Raw genomic sequence first — 17,500 nt, 5'->3', positions numbered from 1 at the left:
TCCCTGTATATATATGTATACACACACATATATATATATATATATATATATATATATATATATATATATATATATATATATACACACATATATATATATATATATATATATATATATATATATATATATATATACACACATACACACACATATATATATATATATATATATATATATATATATACATACACACACACACACACACACATATACGTGTATGTATATATATATATATATACACATACATATACGTGTATATATATATATATATATATATATATATATATATATATATATATACACACACACACACACACACACACGCACACATATACGTGTGTATATATATATATATATATATATATACACACATACATACACACACACACACACACACATACACGTATACGTATATATATAACATAATTTATGTAAGAACTTACCTGATAAATTCATTTCTTTCATATTAACAAGAGTCCATGAGCTAGTGACGTATGGGATATACATTCCTACCAGGAGGGGCAAAGTTTCCCAAACCTTAAAATGCCTATAAATACACCCCTCACCACACCCACAAATCAGTTTAACGAATAGCCAAGAAGTGGGGTGATAAGAAAAAAAGTGCGAAGCATATAAAATAAGGAATTGGAATAATTGTGCTTTATACAAAAAAATCATAACCACCACAAAAAAGGGTGGGCCTCATGGACTCTTGTTAATATGAAAGAAATGAATTTATCAGGTAAGTTCTTACATAAATTATGTTTTCTTTCATGTAATTAACAAGAGTCCATGAGCTAGTGACGTATGGGATAATGACTACCCAAGATGTGGATCTTTCCACACAAGAGTCACTAGAGAGGGAGGGATAAAATAAAGACAGCCAATTCCTGCTGAAAATAATCCACACCCAAAATAAAGTTTAACGAAAAACATAAGCAGAAGATTCAAACTGAAATCGCTGCCTGAAGAACTTTTCTACCAAAAACTGCTTCAGAAGAAGAAAATACATCAAAATGGTAGAATTTAGTAAAAGTATGCAAAGAGGACCAAGTTGCTGCTTTGCAGATCTGGTCAACCGAAGCTTCATTCCTAAACGCCCAGGAAGTAGATACTGACCTAGTAGAATGAGCTGTAATTCTCTGAGGCGGAATTTTACCCGACTCAACATAGGCAAGATGAATTAAAGATTTCAACCAAGATGCCAAAGAAATGGCAGAAGCTTCAACATAATATTTCAAAGCTCTAACAACATCCAAAGAATGCAACGATTTCTCCTTAGAATTCTTAGGATTAGGACATAATGAAGGAACCACAATTTCTCTACTAATGTTGTTGGAATTCACAACTTTAGGTAAAAATTCAAAAGAAGTTCGCAACACCGCCTTATCCTGATGAAAAATCAGAAAAGGAGACTCACAAGAAAGAGCAGATAATTCAGAAACTCTTCTAGCAGAAGAGATGGCCAAAAGGAACAAAACTTTCCAAGAAAGTAATTTAATGTCCAATGAATGCATAGGTTCAAACGGAGGAGCTTGAAGAGCTCCCAGAACCAAATTCAAACTCCAAGGAGGAGAAATTGACTTAATGACAGGTTTTATACGAACCAAAGCTTGTACAAAACAATGAATATCAGGAAGAATAGCAATCTTTCTGTGAAAAAGAACAGAAAGAGCGGAGATTTGTCCTTTCAAAGAACTTGCGGACAAACCCTTATCTAAACCATCCTGAAGAAACTGTAAAATTCTCGGTATTCTAAAAGAATGCCAAGAAAAATGATGAGAAAGACACCAAGAAATATAAGTCTTCCAGACTCTATAATATATCTCTCGAGATACAGATTTACGAGCCTGTAACATAGTATTAATCACGGAGTCAGAGAAACCTCTTTGACCAAGAATCAAGCGTTCAATCTCCATACCTTTAAATTTAAGGATTTCAGATCCGGATGGAAAAAAGGACCTTGCGACAGAAGGTCTGGTCTTAACGGAAGAGTCCATGGTTGGCAAGATGCCATCCGGACAAGATCCGCATACCAAAACCTGTGAGGCCATGCCGGAGCTATTAGCAGAACAAACGAGCATTCCCTCAGAATCTTGGAGATTACTCTTGGAAGAAGAACTAGAGGCGGAAAGATATAGGCAGGATGATACTTCCAAGGAAGTGATAATGCATCCACTGCCTCCGCCTGAGGATCCCGGGATCTGGACAGATACCTGGGAAGTTTCTTGTTTAGATGAGAGGCCATCAGATCTATCTCTGGGAGCCCCCACATTTGAACAATCTGAAGAAATACCTCTGGGTGAAGAGACCATTCGCCCGGATGCAACGTTTGGCGACTGAGATAATCCGCTTCCCAATTGTCTACACCTGGGATATGAACCGCAGAGATTAGACAGGAGCTGGATTCCGCCCAAACCAAAATTCGAGATACTTCTTTCATAGCCAGAGGACTGTGAGTCCCTCCTTGATGATTGATGTATGCCACAGTTGTGACATTGTCTGTCTGAAAACAAATGAACGATTCTCTCTTCAGAAGAGGCCAAAACTGAAGAGCTCTGAAAATTGCACGGAGTTCCAAAATATTGATCGGTAATCTCACCTCCTGAGATTCCCAAACTCCTTGTGCCGTCAGAGATCCCCACACAGCTCCCCAACCTGTGAGACTTGCATCTGTTGAAATTACAGTCCAGGTCGGAAGAACAAAAGAAGCCCCCTGAATTAAACGATGGTGATCTGTCCACCACGTTAGAGAGTGTCGAACAATCGGTTTTAAAGATATTAATTGATATATCTTCGTGTAATCCCTGCACCATTGGTTCAGCATACAGAGCTGAAGAGGTCGCATGTGAAAACGAGCAAAGGGGATCGCGTCCGATGCAGCAGTCATAAGACCTAGAATTTCCATGCATAAGGCTACCGAAGGGAATGATTGAGACTGAAGGTTTCGACAAGCTGTAATCAATTTTAGACGTCTCTTGTCTGTTAAAGACAGAGTCATGGACACTGAATCTATCTGGAAACCCAGAAAGGTTACCCTTGTTTGAGGAATCAAAGAACTTTTTGGTAAATTGATCCTCCAACCATGATCTTGAAGAAACAACACAAGTCGATTCGTATGAGACTCTGCTAAATGTAAAGACTGAGCAAGTACCAAGATATCGTCCAAATAAGGAAATACCACAATACCCTGTTCTCTGATTACAGACAGAAGGGCACCGAGAATTTTTGTGAAAATTCTTGGAGCTGTAGCAAGGCCAAACGGTAGAGCCACAAATTGGTAATGCTTGTCTAGAAAAGAGAATCTCAGGAACTGATAATGATCTGGATGAATCGGAATATGCAGATATGCATCCTGTAAATCTATTGTGGACATATAATTCCCTTGCTGAACAAAAGGCAATATAGTCCTTACAGTTACCATCTTGAACGTTGGTATCCTTACATAACGATTCAATAATTTTAGATCCAGAACTGGTCTGAAGGAATTCTCCTTCTTTGGTACAATGAAGAGATTTGAATAAAACCCCATCCCCTGTTCCGGAACTGGAACTGGCATAATTACTCCAGCCAACTCTAGATCTGAAACACAATTCAGAAATGCTTGAGCTTTCACTGGATTTACTGGGACACGGGAAAGAAAAAATCTCTTTGCAGGAGGTCTCATCTTGAAACCAATTCTGTACCCTTCTGAAACAATGTTCTGAATCCAAAGATTGTGAACAGAATTGATCCAAATTTCTTTGAAAAAACGTAACCTGCCCCCTACCAGCTGAACTGGAATGAGGGCCGTACCTTCATGTGAACTTAGAAGCAGGCTTTGCCTTTCTAGCAGGCTTGGATTTATTCCAGACTGGAGATGGTTTCCAAACTGAAACTGCTCCTGAGGACGAAGGATCAGGCTTTTGTTCTTTGTTGAAACGAAAGGAACGAAAACGATTGTTAGCCCTGTTTTTACCTTTAGATTTTTTATCCTGTGGTAAAAAAGTTCCTTTCCCACCAGTAACAGTTGAAATAATAGAATCCAACTGAGAACCAAATAATTTGTTTCCCTGGAAAGAAATGGAAAGTAGAGTTGATTTAGAAGCCATATCAGCATTCCAAGTCTTAAGCCATAAAGCTCTTCTGGCTAAGATAGCCAGAGACATAAACCTAACATCAACTCTAATAATATCAAAAATGGCATCACAGATAAAATTATTAGCATGCTGGAGAAGAATAATAATATCATGAGAATCACGATTTGTTACTTGTTGCGCTAGAGTTTCCAACCAAAAAGTTGAAGCTGCAGCAACATCAGCCAATGATATAGCAGGTCTAAGAAGATTACCTGAACACAGATAAGCTTTTCTTAGAAAAGATTCAATTTTTCTATCTAAAGGATCCTTAAACGAGGTACCATCTGACGTAGGAATGGTAGTACGTTTAGCAAGGGTAGAAATAGCCCCATCAACTTTAGGGATTTTGTCCCAAAATTCTAACCTGTCAGGCGGAACAGGATATAATTGCTTAAAACGTTTAGAAGGAGTAAATGAGTTACCCAATTTATCCCATTCTTTGGAAATTACTGCAGAAATAGCATTAGGAACAGGAAAAACTTCTGGAATAACCGCAGGAGCTTTAAAAACCTTATCCAAACGTATAGAATTAGTATCAAGAGGACTAGAATCCTCTATTTCTAAAGCAATTAGTACTTCTTTAAGTAAAGAGCGAATAAATTCCATCTTAAATAAATATGAAGATTTATCAGCATCAATCTCTGAGATAGAATCCTCTGAACCAGAAGAGTCCAAAGAATCAGAATGATGGTGTTCATTTAAAAATTCATCTGTAGAGAGAGAAGATTTAAAAGACTTTTTACGTTTACTAGAAGGAGAAATAACAGACAAAGCCTTCTTTATGGATTCAGAAACAAAATCTCTTATGTTATCAGGAACATTCTGCACCTTAGATGTTGAGGGAACTGCAACAGGCAATGGTACATTACTAAAGGAAATATTATCTGCTTTAACAATTTTGTCATGACAATTATTACAAACAACAGCTGGAGGAATAGCTACCAAAAGTTTACAGCAGATACACTTAGCTTTGGTAGATCCAGCAGGCAGTGATTTTCCTGTAGTATCTTCTGGCTCAGATGCAACGTGAGACATCTTGCAATATGTAAGAGAAAAAACAACATATAAAGCAAAATAGATCAAATTCCTTATAAGACAGTTTCAGGAATGGGAAAGAATGCCAAATATCAAGCTTCTAGCAACCAGAAGCAAATGAAAAATGAGACTGAAATAATGTGGAGACAAAAGCGACGCCCATATTTTTTAGCGCCAAATAAGACGCCCACATTATTTGGCGCCTAAATGCTTTTGGCGCCAAAAATGACGCCACATCCGGAACGCCGACATTTTTTGCGCAAAATAACGTCAAAAAATGACGCAACTTCCGGCGACACGTATGACGCCGGAAACGGAAAAGAATTTTTGCGCCAAAAAAGTCCGCGCCAAGAATGACGCAATAAAATGAAGCATTTTCAGCCCCCGCGAGCCTAACAGCCCACAGGGAAAAAAGTCAAATTTTTGAGGTAAGAAAAATAAGATAATTCAATGCATAATCCCAAATATGAAACTGACTGTCTGAAAATAAGGAAAGTTGAACATTCTGAGTCAAGGCAAATAAATGTTTGAATACATATATTTAGAACTTTATAAATAAAGTGCCCAACCATAGCTTAGAGTGTCACAGAAAATAAGACTTACTTACCCCAGGACACTCATCTACATGTTTGTAGAAAGCCAAACCAGTACTGAAACGAGAATCAGTAGAGGTAATGGTAAATATAAGAGTATATCGTCGATCTGAAAAGGGAGGTAAGAGATGAATCTCTACGACCGATAACAGAGAACCTTATGAAATAGACCCCGTAGAAGGAGATCACTGCATTCAATAGGCAATACTCTCTTCACATCCCTCTGACATTCACTGCACGCTGAGAGGAAAACCGGGCTCCAACTTGCTGCGGAGCGCATATCAACGTAGAATCTAGCACAAACTTACTTCACCACCTCCCTTGGAGGCAAAGTTTGTAAAACTGATTTGTGGGTGTGGTGAGGGGTGTATTTATAGGCATTTTAAGGTTTGGGAAACTTTGCCCCTCCTGGTAGGAATGTATATCCCATACGTCACTAGCTCATGGACTCTTGTTAATTACATGAAAGAAATATATATATATATATATATAAAAACCCATCAGTTACACAGTGTTACCCTCCAATGGTCATCCGCCTGGGTGCCAACATGTAATCAATAATCCAAAAATAATGGTCGCACTCTCAGGTCTTTTAGTGAAAAAAACGTAGTAAATTTTAATGTTTTTTTTTTTTTTTTTTTTTTTTTTTTTTTTTTTTTTGTGAAAAAAACGTAGTAAATTTTAATGAAACGTTTTCGGGGTAATCTACCCCATCATCAGCATAAACAAACAGTGCATCAAACAAACTTAAATAGAAGCATGTTGCTCATTAAACAAATCAAAAGTAAATCAGAAATACCTGTGTGTATAAATTTCTCAGTGTGGTGTCTCCAAACAGTGTGTGTGTGGACCGCTTACTTTGCGTTCCACTGTGAGGACCGGAAGTGTAAAGTGTAGTATTGTATCCGGTGTCCTCGATTTTATAAAAGACTTATATTGTTATTATATACATGTAAAGATCCTGTGTTGCTTGTTCTAAGCTACTAAATATGTGATAATGTTTCAAACTCTGTGTCTTTCTTGACAGTGTATCACACTCTAAGTGTATTGTAGCATTTGCGTACATTTATTTAGCCTGTGCCTAATATATTACACCTAAGCTCTTATATACATATTTACATTACTTCCTGTTATCTGGATTACATCTCCCTTATTCGCATGTTACTGCTGCCTGTTGCGATGATCTGCGTGACAGGTTCGATAGAACTTGCTGTCATATTGTAGTTGTCATGGTGACCATTTGTTGTGCCGGTTCTACTTAGGCGGATTGATCTATTGGTTTACCTGTCTCAGTTTACGTTATCCTATAGCATTAAAATTTACTACGTTTTTTTCACTAAAAGACCTGAGAGTGCGACCATTATTTTTGGATTATATATATATATATATATACACACACGTATATGTGTGTGTATATATATATATATATATATATATATATATACACACATACATACACACACACACACACACATACACATATACGTATATATATATATATATATATATATATATATATATATATATACACACACACACACACACACACATATATACATGTACACACACAATTTATATATATATATATATATATATATATATATATATATATATATCACAACAAGAAGTTGAAGGTACAGCACTACAGAGCCAATTCCAGTCCAACTGTGTATATAGTGCACGGGAGAGAAAGGGTCCTGCAGTCCCAAAAATACAAACATAGCAATAGAATACTCCCAGCACTGTTTATTTTTAGGAAAACATCCTTTATTGAAGTATCAAAGAATAAAGCTGTTTTATTATTATTATTATTATTTATTTATTTATTTATTTATTTTTTCATTTTAAAATATTTTATCTTGACTGATAATGAGCCCTGCTCCTGTGCAGGAATCAAATACAGGCATATAGCAGTAGGTGTGGGGGTCTGCTCCTTTCAGAAATGCTGTGCCTTGCTGATATCAAATACATTGTAGATGCAGTTAACCCAGCAGCTAGCTAGCCGAGGAGACTGCAGTTTTAGCTTTTTTGGCAGCTGTGGGGTTAACTGCATCTGCTATGTATTCAAACCATTTCTCAGAGAGCAGGAGATTGTGTGGGAGGTTCCATAATGATTACATACCCTAAGTTTCAGACTGCAGACGTCCCTAGGGGGAAATATAAGTAAGTGGCTTTCCCTCCTCTTCACTCTCCTGGCCTGCATGAGCTCTGCTTTTAGACTTCTATAGATTGATCGGGACGGCTGCTACTGAGATCACAAACAGAAAGTGAAAGTAAAACAGCCATTGTACAAATGTGTGCTAAAAGCAACCACTAGATAGAGCTGGTTTACAAGAAATCACATACAAATCAATGCAGTACAGCCACATCTGAGGATTATTATTTTTTTTAGCAAAAAATTGCGAACTCTCGCGGTTTTTAAATCGCAGCAATTAATTTCGGTTTTAAATCGCATATGCGATTAATCGTGCAGCCCTAATAGGGAGTTATCTGCTGGAGCATGCCTAGAAGCTGTGAACTCAGTTGAAATACAATGCCTGTGTCTAAACACTGATAAGAGGGGTGGAGTTGGCTTCTCCAGGCAGCGTAGCTGTGTAATTCAATTTCCTTATTTTTGAAAATTAATTTTAAAATACTTGGCAGCAATTATTAAACAATTTTTTTATGCAAACTATTTTTAATTAATTAGCCCTTTTAGGATATGCACAGATCTCAACCTGTTTTATGTCCCTTTAAGGCTCCAAGGAGGAACAGGTTTAAACGCAGGCCTGATTCTGACCAAGGACTGAACGTCTGGCAAATCTGCCAGACGTTTATGCAAAAGAATAGACAGTGCAGAAATCTGATCCTTCAGAGTACTGACTGACAAACCTTTCTCCAGGGTCTCCTGAAGACAAGCCAAAATTCGAGGAACCCTTACTTTGTTGCAAGAGCAAACGTTTGAATCACACCAATGAAGGTATTTACGCAATACCTTATGGTAAATTCTGCGAGTAACTGGTTTAGGAGCCTGAAGCATAGTATCTATGACTTTCTCATAGAAGCCACGTCTAGCCAAAACTAGACGTTCAATCTACAAGCAGTCAGCATCAGAGAATCCAGATTTAGGTGAAGGAAGGGACCCTGAAGTAGAAGGTCCTTCCTCACCGGTAACCTCCAATGTGGAAGAGATTACAGTCACCAGATCCGCAAACCAGATCCTGCAAGGCCATGCAGGTGCTATTAGAATCACAGACGCTCTCTCCTGTTTGATGCAAGCTATTACTCATGGAAGTAGAGCAAACGGAGGAAACAGGTATGCTAGATTGAAGTTCCAAGGAACTGCCAGAGCGTCTATCAGAACGGCTTGAGGGTCTCTTGATCTTGAACCGTACTTTGGAAGCTTGGTTTTGACGAGACGCCATCAGATCCAACTCCGGAACCCCCCCACGTGAGAGTTATTGTGAAAACCTCTGGGTGGAGAGCCCACTCTCCCGGATGAAAAGTCTGCCTGCTCAGAAAATCCGCCTCCCAGTTGTCCACCTCTGGTATATGGATGGCAGAGAGATGGCAATCGTGAGACTCCACCCACTGCGAGTCACCTCCTTAGTAGCCAAGGAACTCTAAGTTCCTCCCTAGTGGTTGATGTAAACCACTGAGGTGATGCTGTCTGGCTGGAATCTGATAAATCGGACCAAAGCTATTTGAGGCCAGGCTATCAAAGCATTGAAGATTGTTCGCAACTAAAAAATGTTTATTGGAACAGAAGACTCCTCCGGAGTCCACAGGCCCTGAGCTTTAATAGAGCCCCCAACTGCTCCCCCACCCAACAGGCTGGCGTCAGTGGTAACAATCACCCGGGAAGGCTTCAGGAAGCATGTACCTCGAGACAGATGGTCCTGTGAAATCCACCACGAGAGAGAGACTTGTGTTGGGGAATCCAGATTTATCCTCTGCAAGAGATCTGAGTGATCCCCGTTCCATTGACTGAGCATGCAAAGTTGCAGAGGTCTCAAATGGAACCGAGCAAAAGGAATGATGCCCATGGAGGCAACAATCAGACCAATCACCTCCATGCATTTAGCCACTGATGGACGAACAGCAGACTGGAGAGAAAGTTTGGGCTTTGACATCGGTCAGAAAAATCTTCATGGACAGGGAATCTATAATTGTTCCTAAGAAACACGCCCTTGTATCTGGTACAAGGGAACTCTTTCCCAGATTCACTTTCCAACCGTGGGAACGTAGAATAAACAACATCTCTGTATGAGATTTTGCAAGATGAAAAGATAGAGCTTGAACTAAGATGACGTCCAGATAAGGCGCCACCGTAATTCCCTGGGATCTGACCACGGCGAGAAGAGCCCCCAGAACCTTTGTGAAAATTCTGAGAGTTGTAGCAAAGACAAAAGGAAGAGCAAAAAACTGGAAATGTTTGTCCAGAAAGGAAAACCTCAGATATTGATAATGATCCCTGTGAATGGGAACATGAAGATACGCGTCCTTCAGGTCTATAGACGTCATCAACTGACCCTCTTGAACCAAAGGAAGAATGGAATGGATGGTCTCTATTTTGAAGGACGGAACCCTGAGGAATTGGTTGAGACACTTCAGGTCAAGGATGGGATGGAAAGTGCCCTCCTTCTTTGGAACAACAAATAGATTTGAATAGAATCCTAAACCATGTTCCTCTAGAGGAACTGGAACAATAACCCCTAGGGAAGATAGGTCCTTTACACAGTTTAAGAAGGCCTCTCTCTTTATCTGGTCCGCAGATAACCTTGACAGGTGGAACCTGCCCCTGGGAGGACAAGATTTGAATCATATTCTGTAACCATGGGATACTATGTCTACGGGCGAAGCCTGCCGAAAAAAGGTAGTCTGCCCCCCACTTGATCCAATACAGGATCGGGGGTGGTCCCTTCATGCTGATTTAGAATCAGCGGAAGGTTTCTTGGCTTGCTTTCCTTAATTCCAAGGCTGATTGGACCTCCAAGAAGACTGGTTCCAGTTTGGAAGAGGAGGAGGAAGACTGTTGTCCCTTAAAGTTACAAAAGGAATGAAAATTAGAACTCTGTCGACCCTTAGGTCTATTCTTTTTATCCTGAGGTAGGAAAACGCCCTTTCCACCTTTAATTTCAGAAATTATTTCAGCCAAACCTGGACCAAACAAGGTCTTAACCTTGTAAGGCAAAAATAAAAGCTTGGACTTGGATGTTACATCTGCAGACCAAGATATTAACAACAGAGCTCTGCAAGCTAAAACAGTGAAACCAGAAATCTAAGCTCCCAGCCTAAGAACTTGCATGTTAGCAGCAGAAATAAAAGTATTGGCTAGCTTTAGAGCCTTGATCCTGTCTTGGATCTCCTCTAAAGTCGTTTCCTCCAAGATTAGATTAGATAAGTCATTGCACCAATAAGATGCTGCCCCCGTAACTGTAGCAATACTAGCAACAGGCTGCCACTGCAATCCCTGATGAATATACATTTTCTTAAAAAAACGTCACAAGCTTCTTATCCATGGGATCCTTGAAAGAACAACTATCTTCAATACGAATAGTAGTTCTCTTGGCAAGAGTAGATATAGCTCCCTCTACCTTGGGCACTGTGCGCCACGAATAGAGTCGACAGGGAACATCTTTTTAAAAACAGGGGATGGGGAAAAAGAAATCCCTGGAACTGGAAACACTTCCACAGATGAGGGTTCATCATATACCCTTTTAAGTTTACTAGACCTCTTTGGATTCTCCATAACAGACGAGTCGGATTCTTCCAAAGTAGCAAGAACCTCCTTTAAAAAGTACTCTGAGGTGTTCTAAACTTAAATTTGAAATTAATCGCCTCTGAGCCTGCAGAATAAGTCACCACAGTATCAGAATCTGACAATTCTGAGGACTTACCACCTCCTGAGCCAGAAGAGTACACCCACTAACTATCCTGAATCTCCCATGATTGTAGCTGAAATCGTATAGTCAGGAGCTAAAAATGTGCACTGAAAGCACACTATGATAGGCGCACAGAAGATAATCTTGCAGAGACTAAAGAGTGTCCACTCCTCTACCAACTTTGCTATGAACTCCGAAAAGCGGAAGTGTGGAGGAACGGTCATGTGACCGCAACTAAAAGAAACTGTGCCCCCAAACAAATGGAGCGAAAATAATCCCAGCAATAGAAATACGGTACACATAATATATTGTACCTTAGTGTGCTATTTCGGCTTTCGTCTAAAAAACGACTATCCCATAATAAAGTGATTTCAAACCCAGACCTCTGGGATTCCAACCACTGTAAGCTCACATGTCTAAAATATCTAAAGCCCAAAATTGCTGTCAGCTTCTTTAATGCCATGCCCAATCTACATCTCTATTTCTGATGAAAAATAAAGAAGTCCCAATAAAGAAAAAACACAAGGTAATTAACCCTTAGAGTGCTGGTACCTTCAAAACCTAGAAGGGAATCACTAACCGGTGGCTCCTGCTGTCCAGCAGGGAACAACTTCTAAGGTGTAGCAGATACCTTCTCTTCTGCCATGGGCCTGTAGAAAAAAAGAAAGAACAGAGTAACCAACCATGGCTTTCTATAAAATAGGGGTAGCAATAATTTTAGAAGTAAAGCAAAGACAACTTCGCTGTCTTCTAACTGCTAAAAGCCACCATTACTCTTACTAAAGAGATGGAAATGGACACAGCATAGCCCCTAATCCTTGCTTGCAGCGAAAAGTACCCATTAAAGGATTAAATATCTTCAGACACCATCTTCGCATATCCTCCCTTGACAGAGGCAAAGAAAATGACTGGGGGTTATGGGTAAGGGAAGTGATTAACAACTCTGTTGGGTTGCTCTTTGCCTCCTCCTGCTGGCCAGGAGTGAACTAATTAGGATTGGTGGACTCTCAATGCCTTAGGAAAGAAAACAATTTAAGAAAAATAAATATATAAAAAAAACACAGTACTATTATTACCAGTCTTTTCAGTAATGTGGTTCAAATATTAGACAAAAGGTGTGTTTTAATGTTGGGGGGGTTGTATTTGTTTAACAGTGTGAATTTTAAATGTAATAATACACTGTGTGCCTCTATGTTGTATTTGATCTAACAGGTCTTTTCCATTCACTGTTATATTATAAAAAAAGACAAACATGTAATGTTAACCTATGATAGCACCGATCTGTCACTGAAGTAATTTTTATATATATATATATATATATATATATATATATATATATATATATATATATATATATATATATATATATATATATATATATATATATATATATATAAATAAAATGTGCTGTGCTTTTTAAACTGGAGAATATAAAATCACATTTCTATCTATGACAGCACACTCAGCATGTTTATAAGCTGGGAATCTTCTAACTAAAGGTGATACATATGCAAGCATTAAATCAATGCCATTTTGCAAGTGTGCGGTTCTCTAGTAATGTATAGGGCACCGGCATTGTTCCAGTAGACATAGTGTTTATTTAAAACAGGTATCCAGGATTCTAAATCATTTTGGAACTTAATGACTCACTCCACAGAAATGAAGATTTAGCTTATAAAAAGAAATTTAGCAGTCTTTTTTTTAAAGGGACATTACACTGTAGTAGACCTTTTAAAAAAGCAGAGAATACACCGCAAAACATGTTAAGGGAGGTGGAATATTGATATGTTAATCAACCTTATTTTTTAACTGCAAAATGATTCTGTAACAATTTCAGAATTCCAACATGCTTTAGAGTTATACTAAACTAGAACGTTATTGGTGTAACGTAACTCGCAACACGAAGGTTGGGGAGGTGGACAGTGGAAACACAGCTAGACAGCGTTAACTGGCAGCAAGCGTCAGAACACAGAAAAACACTGAATAAACATCTTATTTTTGAGCTATAAATCCAGCATTTTAGAGATAATTAGCTCACATACCAATGGCAAGATATGATTGCTACTAAGTTGTACATTTGAGGAAATATTTAATGTAAGCTTGGCTATGTGTATGCATACAATTAAGGAAAAATACCTTGTATTTAAATAGACACAATAACCTTTGACCAATCACAAATGATGTTAGATTGAAAGTCTCTCTCTATCTATCTATCTATCTATCTATCTATCTATCTATCTATATATATATATATATATATACATACTAAACGTTGATAAATGCAACCGGTTGTGTTTGGAATTCAGTTCAAAATAAATCATTCTAAAAAGGGGTTTTAAAAGAATAAGTTTTTTTAAAAAAATCAACAAATTTTGCAAACATATCTAACCCCACTGGAATATTAGACAAACAAAAGGCAGAATTAGCTTCAAATAAATCATCATAATTACAGATAGAAAATTCCTGTTTGGAGGAATACAGTCCAAACATAGATCAATACAAACTGAAGTGGTATTCCGATGTAAAAAAACATGAGGTTTTTAAAAAGGTTCCAAAAATGTAATCTAAGCACATAATAGAGTATGGGGCCGATTTATAATTTTCTGTCCAACATGATACGGTGTAGACATTGCTGAATGCCGACAGCGTGCGCTGTCGGCATTTAACACTGCACAAGCAGTTCTGGTGAACTGCTTGTGCAATGCTGCCCCCTGCAGATTTGCAGCCAATCGGACACTAGCAAGGGGTGTTAATCAACCCGACCATATAGGATCGGGCGGATTGCAGACCGCAACCTCAGAGGCAGCAGACCAGTTATGGAGCATTGGTCTTAAAGGGACACTGAACCCAATTTTTTTCTTTAGTGATTTAGATAGAGCATGCAATTTTAAGCAACTTTCTAATTTACTCCTATTATCAATTTTTATTCATTCACTTGCTATCTTTATTTGAAAGAAGAAGAAGGCATCTAAGCTATTTTTTGGTTCAGACCCTGGACAGCATTTGTTTATTGGTCAGTTAAATTAATCCACCAATCAGCAAGAACAACCCAGGTTGTTCACCAAAAATGGGCCGGCATCTAAACTTACATTCTTGCTTTTCAAATAAAGATACCAAGAAAATGAAGAAAATTTTACAATAGGAGTAAATTAGAAAGTTGCTTAAAATTGCATGCTCTATCTGAATTACGAAAGAAAAAATTTGGGTTCAGTGTCCCTTTAAGACCGCTGCTTCATAACTGCTGTTGGCAAAGGGGACATCAGGGGCCATTCGGTCCTTGATAAATCGCCCCCTATAAGTGTTTCTTAATAAAAATTGAACCAATTCTAGAAAGATGGAAAATACAACTTAAACAATATATACACCATAGAAACCAAGTATATGATCAAGGGAATTTACACATTTTCGAGAAAAGCGTTTTGTATACTTAAAATACACACATATATACTGTCCACTATAAATGTTGCCCGAAACCTTTCCCAACCAAAGTGAGACACACAAATAGCAAGATTAGATCTAGCCGACTTCCTTGCTTCAAAACTACAAGCCAATGTATTGAAGGCATCTATAACACTGCTGATAAGATAAAGCAATTCTATCAGTCATACCTTACTAGAACACTCATTAGCATATAGATCTACAAATGTATCTAACTGGTATATAACCTTTCATAAACAGCAGATCTAGATTAATTGATAAGTAACTCAAATTCTATTTCACATTATTTCAGATTTATATAATTATAAATTGAATGTTGGAGATCTGTACAGAACCATTTTTGTGTTTTTAAAATTCACACACATTTGTTATAGTTTTTCCAATAAAAGTTGTTTTATTTAAGCACCCTAAAATTAATAGGGAAACCAATGTGATACTTTATGTGCAGGCTAGTTCTAGTCAGAAACTTCTGATTCTTTTTTTTTTTTTTTTTTTTTTTTTAAATTACACTGTAGTAATCCAGGGATAGTGAAATATGGAGCAAAACAAACATTAAAGGGCCACTAAACCCAAAATCTTTCTTTCATGATTCAGATAGAGAATAGAATTTTAAACAACATTACAATTTACTTCCATTATTTATTTTGCTTCATTTTTTAAATATCCTTAGTTGAAGAAAAAGCAATGCACATGGTGAGCCAATCACACGAGGCTTCTATGTGCAGCAACCAATCAGCAGCTAGTGAGCATATCTAGATATGCTTTTCATTATACAATATCAAGAGAATAAAACAAATTAGATAATAGAATTAAATTAGAAAGATGTTTAAAATTGCATTCTCTTTCTAAATCATAAAAGAAAAAATGTGGATGGAATGTCCCTTTAATGCTTTGTCCAGCTTTTACTTTTTATGTTTTCCATGCACAGCTGAAATAGTGTATGTGTCCAAATTGCACCCCTAGCAAAACAAGCAAGAAATAATTGCAAAAATGCATTTAAAAATCACTAGGCATTGCCTGTCTAAAGAACACACACTGACCAGGTGAAACACTCGTTCCGCTTGAGGATCCCTGGCCATGCACACACCCCAGAAACAATGTCTATTGATGTAACATAGCACCATGAAACTTAATCTAAAAGATTTATTAACAACAACAAAAAATGATATATATATCATGCACAATTAGCCTAATGGAATGTTAGGCAGATCTAAAACTACTAACTGTCTGTAAAACATTCTGCAGCTTAAAGACCACAAATAAAAAGTAAACTACATTGGTATCCTGTAAAACAATGTGCCACATTCTAGTTACGCTCTTATCAATACCCTAATCCCACCACACACCTGCAAGATGACTTCAGTTATGTAGCACAGCATGCATCAAATCCAACGCAGTATAAATAGAAAGAAGAAGAGGTGGTAGGTCTATAGCACAATTTTGTAATATAACTCAACCCTTCTGCATAGCATTATACTAAACTATTATGGAAAAAGACGATGGCTGACAAAGTGACCCATTTTCCCTACATGTTCTCCACTACATTTTGTGTTTTTTTTTTTTTACTTTCTAGTACTTCTCATTATTTGTACATTATGTTCCCACAGTGTAGAGAAGCAGGTGGCCATAAAAAAAGGTATTCCTGTAGTAGAGTGCATCTTTCTTGTCACTTCCAGTTACATTAGTGATTCCATAAATTAACCTAACAAAAGTGAAGCTAAAGCTCAAAAAAGTGATGCTGAAACAAATGCATGTTGCATAGGATACACAGCTCACTGTCTGGCAGTAACTATTCCAAAAGCTCCACTGGTGGCACCGGCCCCACCTCTACAATTATAGCAGGTTTTATTCTGGACCAGAACATCTGATTTTCAACAAAAAAGTCATATTTGAATGCAATAAAGTAAAAATTATTTAATGTTACATTATAAATGGTTTTGTAAAATGAAATGTGCAAAAATAGTTATGCGCCATCTTATTACACCCACCACTGAATGGGTAGATTGTTGTCACTCAAAAATATGTGTATTTTTAAGTGATGTCAAGTTTTTGTTCTTTACTTTGTATCACATATTTTTAAAGATCATTTGATTTCTATTTGTCATAGCGAAAATTAGACTTTCAAAATACACCTCTACTAAAGTGCACAAAGAAAGTAGTGGATTTTGAAGATTTACTTTAATAGCACCAATATATATCAGAAAGCCCAAGATAGAGCACAAACACACCTACAGAACCAGACAATTTGGGATGGACATCCCCTGCATGTTAAATTTCCTGCTGTATTTTGACACCTACCGAGTTTCACTTCAGCATTCTCCGTTAGCAGCACGTTCTGTCCTTTAATATCACGGTGAATTACATGGTGAGCATGAAGGTGTGCCAAGCCCTGGAAAATGAGCAGGTTATAACAAAAGTGTGAGTTTACAGCTTGCTTGATATAGAGATATTT

General features: G+C 37.6%; 1 protein-coding gene across 4 annotated transcripts in view; it reads right to left on the bottom strand.

The window, feature by feature from the left end:
- The window catches only part of MAP4K4 (mitogen-activated protein kinase kinase kinase kinase 4), a 511,519-nt gene that overhangs the window by 231,374 nt on the left and 262,645 nt on the right, over positions 1-17,500 (bottom strand). For all 4 annotated transcript variants that reach the window (XM_053707651.1, XM_053707653.1, XM_053707649.1 and 1 more), the window contains exon 6: positions 17,347-17,437. In XM_053707651.1, coding sequence (XP_053563626.1) covers positions 17,347-17,437 — 91 coding nt within the window. The remainder of the gene's footprint in view (positions 1-17,346; positions 17,438-17,500) is intronic.

This window comes from Bombina bombina, chromosome 3 (genome assembly GCF_027579735.1).
Source record: "Bombina bombina isolate aBomBom1 chromosome 3, aBomBom1.pri, whole genome shotgun sequence".
NCBI lineage: Eukaryota > Metazoa > Chordata > Amphibia > Anura > Bombinatoridae > Bombina > Bombina bombina.
This window is presented reverse-complemented; position numbering and strand designations above follow the sequence as displayed.